Genomic DNA, 7,179 nt, shown 5'->3' on the forward strand with positions numbered 1-7,179 from the left:
ATGCTTTAGAGATGAGAACCTGTTGCCACATGAGATACGCCCCCCCCCCCCCCATTGCCCAACCCCTGGGGCTGCTCTGTACCCTCCTCCCCTTCATCCCTGAAGGGTACTGGTGCTCTCCTCTTGTGGATGGAGGAGATACGGCTCTCCTTTGGAAGAGAACGCACAGTGGAGTGCAATGGCCTATTCTCACTGTTGCTCTCAGTAGTGTTGTCATTGTCAAAGCATGTTAAAAGCTGCTGTCTAAACCTTGCTGCCAGATGATCAGCATCCTTGTGGAAATGCTCAACAATTTCTAACATTTCACTAGTCCTGCTCTCTATAGCAAGGACTCATCCCAGTGCTGGTCTCACCCTCTTCCTTCCAGGCGAACCATCCGCCCACCTCGTCTGCCATGCCTTGATGTTTCTGATTGATGTTAATCAGGCAGGATGCTGCCCTTTACCTGCCCTGATGACAAGGACCACTGCACTCACTCCAGGCTGGGGATGGGACAGGGCTGTGGCAATGCTGGTCGGGGGCACAGACTCTGCCTGGGGTCTCTGCAGCACCTAGGAACCCCCCTAGCAGCAGCAGGATGTTGCCCACTGTGGCTCCTCTGCTTTCCCAGGGGCAGGGGCAGGGGCAGGTGTGATGCCCAATGCGGTATCAGGGCTCACAGTCGTGTTGCTCAGAGGTTTGACACTGGGTTTTTTTGGGCTGGTTTGGACAGGGCTGATCCCGCCTCAGGCCAAGGCTGGACTAGATGTGACCTCTACAGCTCTACTTCTCTCCAATATCCCCCAACTTGGCTCCCCAACAGCTCCCACCTCCCAACTCCCACCTGCACCTGTGAATTCCCCTCCCCTGAGGACAGAGTCTCCCCAGGGCCAGGGGAAAGGTCTGCGGATTACCAGCCCCACACGTTTGTACAGCAAAGGTGCAAAGAAGCACAGGCACAGGTAGGGGAGAGCCCAGAGGCTACTTTATTGGTAACGCTCCACCTCCATCAGCAGATCCCTGCAGGATCCCCAGTGCAGGGTCCCCATTCCTGGGGTTTCCTGTGTTCTGGGACAACCTAGAAGAGCTCAATCTTCTGAATCTGCACCTCGGGCTTGATCTCCAGGACCTTCACTTCACACAGGGGGATGCGGTGCTTGAATTGCCCGAACACCTTCTTGTTCACAACAACCTGGGAGGGAGCAAGGTGTGCATGAGGCCATTGGTCCGATCCAGACCCTGGGTGGGCGGGGAAGGGATGTTTTGGGGGGTATCTCTTCCAGTCCCTGTTTGGGGTGTGGAGGCAGGGGATGCATCTCCAGGGCTGCGCAGAGTAATCAGAGGCAGGGCAGGGGGGCGGGCACATGTATGCACACTCACACGCATACATGGATGGCCACACAAACACAGCCATCTGCCTACAACTCCCCCACTCACCCCCACACCTGCACACACACATGCCACCCCTCCACACGTCTCCCCATCCCACCAACTCGGCACAACTCTCAGCCCAGGCCCTGGTGCTGGGCTGTGGAGGAGCCTCTGCCGCCCTCGGCTCTGGCCTTCCTGTCTTGCCCCTGGCCTGGATCCCACTAGCCCTTCTTGTGGGCTCCTGCCCTATCTCCCCACACTGCCCCCTGCAATCCCCTCCCTACCCAATGGCCCACTGGACCCTAGTACCTCAAAGTGCTGGTCAGTGATGTAGAACTCCAGCAGGAAGGAAGCCCCATGCTTGAACGGGTTCCCCTCCATCACCTGCTCACACTGCCAGCTGTGGTTCTGGAAGCTATTGAACACCACAGAGTTCTGGTCGAAGCGGGGGTTGAAGTGAAAGGCTATATTGCAGTTGGGCTCCTCCCCACAGCTGAAGTTCACAGCGAACCTGGGAGAGTAGGCAGAAAGCAAGACCTGTGAGACCCCGAGCCCTGGACCCCAACCCTCAACCGGAGCGTAAACCTGGCAGGCAGCTTGACACAGGTCTATCACATCATGAAGGCTGTGGACCAAGTGACCATGGGGCTGCTGTTCGTCGAGTCCCCACACACTAGAACCAGGAGGGACCTGCTGAAATGAGTAGGTGAGAGGCGTAAAAGTAACAAGAGAGTTGACTTTCTTAAGGAAACACCATCATTCCCTGGTGGAAGTCATGGCCACAAGAGGTGGGGGAGGCAGAGAGCAGAGCCAGGATCAATGCAGGTTCATGGGGGATGGATGCATTCATGGCTGTTGAACAGGACGGCTGGAGAGATTTCCTTGGGTATCTCTAGATCGGTCCGTGGTAGACCCCAGGGCGGGTATTGAATAGGGGTGGGTCACTCTATACAGATTCTCAGCGCGGTGCTCTCTCTGTACCGCATCCACACCTGGCGCAAGCAGAGAGGGACGCTGGCCTGGATGGACCGTGGGTCTGACCCAGTGTGGCCCTGGTCATGTCCAGATGTAGACATGCGTCTCCAAGCATTAGCAATCCTGGAGTCCTAGACATCCTAAAGCAGTGTGGTCACAGCTAGTCCAGCTCCCTGCCTGAGGTGTCATCAGCCCTGTCCAAAGCATCCTATAAAATCCCGACCCCTGACACAATCGCACTTAATGCGACACAAGTCATGACCTGACCACACATTCCTTCAGTTAACACCGGGACAAACCAGGAGTAAGTAACAAAGTTGCTGGGCAAAATTGCACGTAAGGACTTGGTGCTTGAATGGGGCTTGTGGCCAGTGCTTCCAGTCGCTGGAGAGTGGGCAAACTGGTCACCTGCTCGGGAGGCCCAGCTGGGGGAGCACGGGACAGCAGTCTGAGGAGGGAGAACCCCTTCGGCCAAGGGGCCGGGTCCCAGCTGCAGCTCCAGCTCCGTGCCCAGCACTTCCAGGAGCCAGGACGCAAGTGGGCTGTGGGCTTCTCACCAGGCTGGGGTGGGGGGAGATGGTGGGAGACCATCAGGGCTAGCAGGATCCAGGCTATGGGCGAGGCAAGAAGCCCAGAGGCTCTGCTACAGCCCAGCACGAGTCCCTGGGAGTGGATTTGTGCTGAGCCGGGGGACGGAGAGACTTCCTACCGTGTCTCATGGAGGGACGGTGTGCGTGTGCGTGCTGGTGTGTGTGCAGTTAATTGAGGGGCCCTGCTGTAGGGGTCGGCCCCCACCACCTAAGCACCCTACCCCACCCTGTCATTAAGGCGAGATGGGATCTGATGTCAGATGTGGACACATGTAGATGCCCGGGTGGGACTCCTACGTGTCCAGTCACTTACCTCTGGCAGTCATTTGGCACAGAGCCCTGGATTCTCACCCCCGTACAGGGGCCAAAACAGTCATCCAAAGCCAGGGAGCAGGGGGCGGTCTGAGAAGGGGAAAAGAGAGGAAAGCTCAGGAGACGGCGCTTGGGAGAAGTGGAAAATATCGGACTCGCAGATGCTCCCCGGGGCCCTGGGCAGAGCCCCCGCCCAGGGGGAAGGGCTGGTACTCACCAAGCTGGTGACAGACTTGAGAGCCATGGTCGCTGCACGTCTCTCTCTGCCCAGCCGAGTCAGCCAGCTGGGGTCCGGCAGCAAAGACAGCCCCTTATATGCCAAGCTGGTCCCTGGAAAGGGGAACCCCACCCTCTGCTGATTCATCTCCTCCTCCTCCTCCTCCTCCTTCCTCCAAGATCCACCTTTGCCCTGTTTGACTTTGCCAAGGGGCAGCTTTTCCCTCACACTCCCCGAGTATTGCCCAGATAGGAACGCGGGTACAGGACCACCCCGCACCTCGACACGGGCTCTTGTTCTATATGAGAAGGGCAGAGCTGTCCTGGCCTGGCTCAGACCCCGGGTCCTTCACCCCCATCTCCCATGTCCCAGGGTGCCAGAGAGTGAGGCTGGATGGGAGAGTGAGGGGGTCCGAGCAGGGTTTTCCCCTGTTCCTGTCCCTCTCGCAGCTATCCAGGGTCTAGGACATGGTGACCACAAGGCCGTGCCCCACACTCCTGTGCCCCGCAGCCCCCGATCTCCCTTTGCCTCAACACAGGCCCAGCCCCCAGGTGGATCTGGCGAACTCTACGCTCCCCCCGTGCCCGGTAGGCACAAGCTCCCCCTTTCACTCCACGCAGAGGAAAACAACCCTTCTGGTGTGAGTGTTAAACTGCCGGCCCGCTTGGTTTATGCCAGGAGCCCTCATCCTTGTCTGAACACCTTAGCTCGGGTGCAGTCACAGGAGCTGTGGGGTGGAAATGCCTGCCGGTGAAGTACTGGCGGCACCGTGGTTACACACATTGCCGATTGCTCAAATCACGAGTGAGACTTTATAAAGGGGGATAAGGCAAGGTGCCGCATTTATTGATCACATGAGTTAGACACAGAGGTTCAGGCACACCAGTCATACAAACGCCCACAAATCATCGAGACATCATTACACACAGGCATACACATACACAAAACAACCATTTCATCCACACACGCACCACATATAGTCACCAGCAATAGGTGCTCAATATCAGGCCAGGGTGGCCAACCTGGGCTTATTGGGTAGATGATGATGATTTGAAGATGGCAGGTTTGAAGAAAAGAGCTGGAGCGGGGTGAACACATGCATCTGTGCTCCAATGGAGTAGAAGTAGAGAAAGAAACTCCCCCAACCTGGCATTTTAAAGTGTTTTTTATAGAGATTGGTGTCCTCTGTTTCAGTGCTTTGGGGTTTTTCATACCCAGCTTCTGTTTTTGCGGTTGGGTTTTTGCTTGCTTGTTTCTTTTTAGCCTATCTCAGCCTTGGCGTGTTCTCGCTGCCCGTCTGGCAGGACGGGCTCTGCTCTTTAGCACCTCCTCGCAATTCCTCGCTGCGCTCCGCGAGTCTGTTTTCAAACACCTTCAGAGATTGTTCACTTTTCAGCAGGTCTGTGGCTCTAGCGTTTTTTTCTTCAACTCTGAGGGCAACACTTTCTGCAGCAGATCTCTCTTTCTGGCAGCTCTCTGGAATCCTCGCACTTCCTTTTAGGTCCTACCTAACTTCCAGCTTTTCTTTCCTCCAACAGATTTTAACCATAACCTTTTTCGGGCTACAAGAGTTACAACGTGTTCTCATCAGTGGCCCCTTTTTGGCTTTGCTTTTTGCAAACTGATTCATCCAGCAAATTGTGATTTTAGTTTCTGACAGCTGCACACCCTGTGCTGGCCTTGCCTTCTACAAACTAAAGCCAATCCTTGGCTCTTTTCCTCACAGACACACAGGCCAGTAAGCCCCGTTCCAGCTCCCTCCAAAAGACCCCGGGGGACCATTTGCACATCACACACAATCCTTCAGAAAACCTTTTCCTACCTTAAAAAGGACCCTTCAAACCATGGCTCTGCAGAGAAAAACAAAAGATGCCTCTGATAAGCGGACTGCCCTTTCCCCGCCCAGAGGAACTCCAAGTCATTTGATCTCTGTTTTCACAGCCGTACCCTGCGGTTTCCCCAAACAAGCTGTTGTGCTCCTGCAACAATCTCTAGCTCTTCTAGGCCCTTCACTGTTCCTGGAGAGGCGTTTCCCCTTGCTTCCAATCACAAATTCTCTGCCACTGCCTGAGCAGGTGTCCAGTAACATACCTTGTCTCTTCCTGTGCCAGCGGCAGCCTCGCTTTTTTCTTTTTCTTTCTTTCTTTCTCTTTTTTTCGGGTGTGGGGGGGGGCACACAGGATCCCAAAGTATCTGTCTCACATTTCTCTAACCATCTTTGATCTCTTCGAAGCAGCACTGCCTGCATAGACTCTGCCTTACCATCACTTGCACTCGTAACCTCCGGCTTGCAAACTCCACAGAAAACACACAACTGCTCGTGTAACCCTCCAGAAAAGACTAACCCTTCCCGAGGACCCTGTCATTCACACGGCCCCTCCAGCAGAGACGTGGCTTTCTCTGCTCTCTTCTAGCATCCTATTGCAGCCACAACCGGAGGTTCTTACGTACTCCCAAGCGGACCGCAGCACGCACTCGTGTCCACTACTCTGCCTGACCCAGACAAGGTTTCTGGTCAGCAGTAACAAACCACTTCTCCTGCACACAACTTACAGCCCTAGTCACAATTACCGTACAACTTACCTTACTACAAATTTTAGTTGACCCCTTTACAATGCCTCCTAACAGTTACTTAGATGGAGGAACAGATTTTTAGTAGCTTCCTATAAAAGACACATTGGTGCAGCCTCCTTTTCCATGGAGTGGGGTGGTGTATTATATATCTGCACATAGTTCTCAATTTGTCTTTCAAATCTGCAATGGGACAGGCGTCTGGTACGGCCTGCTTGGGCCATGGGCTACGTCTAAATTGCTGCAGCACTTGTTTGAAAAGACTGATATTTTGCAGACATGTAGGCAGGGGATCTTGGACAGTTTTCACACCTGCCTCCCTCTTTACTGTCTTTCTTTTGAACGTCTTAACTTGCATCTCCTGTATTATTCTTACCGCTTAAAGTTAGTTACCATTCGTTATTATTCAAATCCAGTATACTAGTCCGTAAAAATGTGCCCAAAGTCCAGTTTTCAAGATAACTAAGTCCGAAAACAAAACTCAAACCAAAGCAATGGACCCCTCTTTATGGCCAGGGCAGACTACCCCAGCAGTCCATAATCCACAGGTGGGCTTCTAAAGATCCACAACCCACAGGTGAGCTTTCCAAGTCAAACAACTTCTCCAAGTATCCAAGTGCCCACCGGTGGGCTTCATTCTCTCTAAGTCAAACAAATTGCCTATCTCCCGGCATTCCCCTCTTTTTTTCATGTGGCCGCTCTAACCTGAGACCACTACACCCAGCACTTCCACCTCCGGGCGGTGCGCACACCTTCAGATAGACAGACAAACACATACCCAGACAAAACTTACTATACACATAACACACAAGTCATCATTAACCGCAATGTTGAAAATTATTTACCCCCGCACGCATTCTCCACCAAAAATGTTACACTAATTGCCAATTGCTCAAATTTCAAGTGAGACTTTATAAGGGGGGATATGGCAAGGTGCCATGTTTATTGATCACATGAGTTTTACGCAGTGGTTTGGGCACACCATCCGTACAAACACACACAAATCATCATACACATCGTTACACAGAAAAAAACATTTCATCCACACATGCACCAGATATAGTCACCAGCAATAGTTGCTCACTACCAGGACAGGGTGGCCAACCCAGCCTTACTGAGTAGATGATGATGATTTGAAGACAGCAGATTTGAAGATAACAGCTG

General features: G+C 53.4%; 1 protein-coding gene across 1 annotated transcript; it reads right to left on the reverse strand.

Moving 5' to 3' along the window:
• Positions 1-942: 942 nt before the first annotated feature.
• LOC132245588 (galectin-7-like) lies at positions 943-3,549 on the reverse strand. The gene is made up of 4 exons (XM_059718219.1): positions 3,445-3,549; positions 3,229-3,317; positions 1,660-1,861; positions 943-1,171 (listed from the first exon to the last, which is right to left on the reverse strand). Exons 1-4 carry the CDS (start codon positions 3,469-3,471, stop codon positions 1,058-1,060), a joined length of 432 nt encoding a protein of 143 aa, XP_059574202.1. The 5' UTR covers positions 3,472-3,549; the 3' UTR covers positions 943-1,057.
• Between the last annotated feature and the right edge of the window lie 3,630 nt (positions 3,550-7,179).

Source organism: Alligator mississippiensis, chromosome 15, assembly GCF_030867095.1.
Source record: "Alligator mississippiensis isolate rAllMis1 chromosome 15, rAllMis1, whole genome shotgun sequence".
Classification (NCBI taxonomy): domain Eukaryota; kingdom Metazoa; phylum Chordata; order Crocodylia; family Alligatoridae; genus Alligator; species Alligator mississippiensis.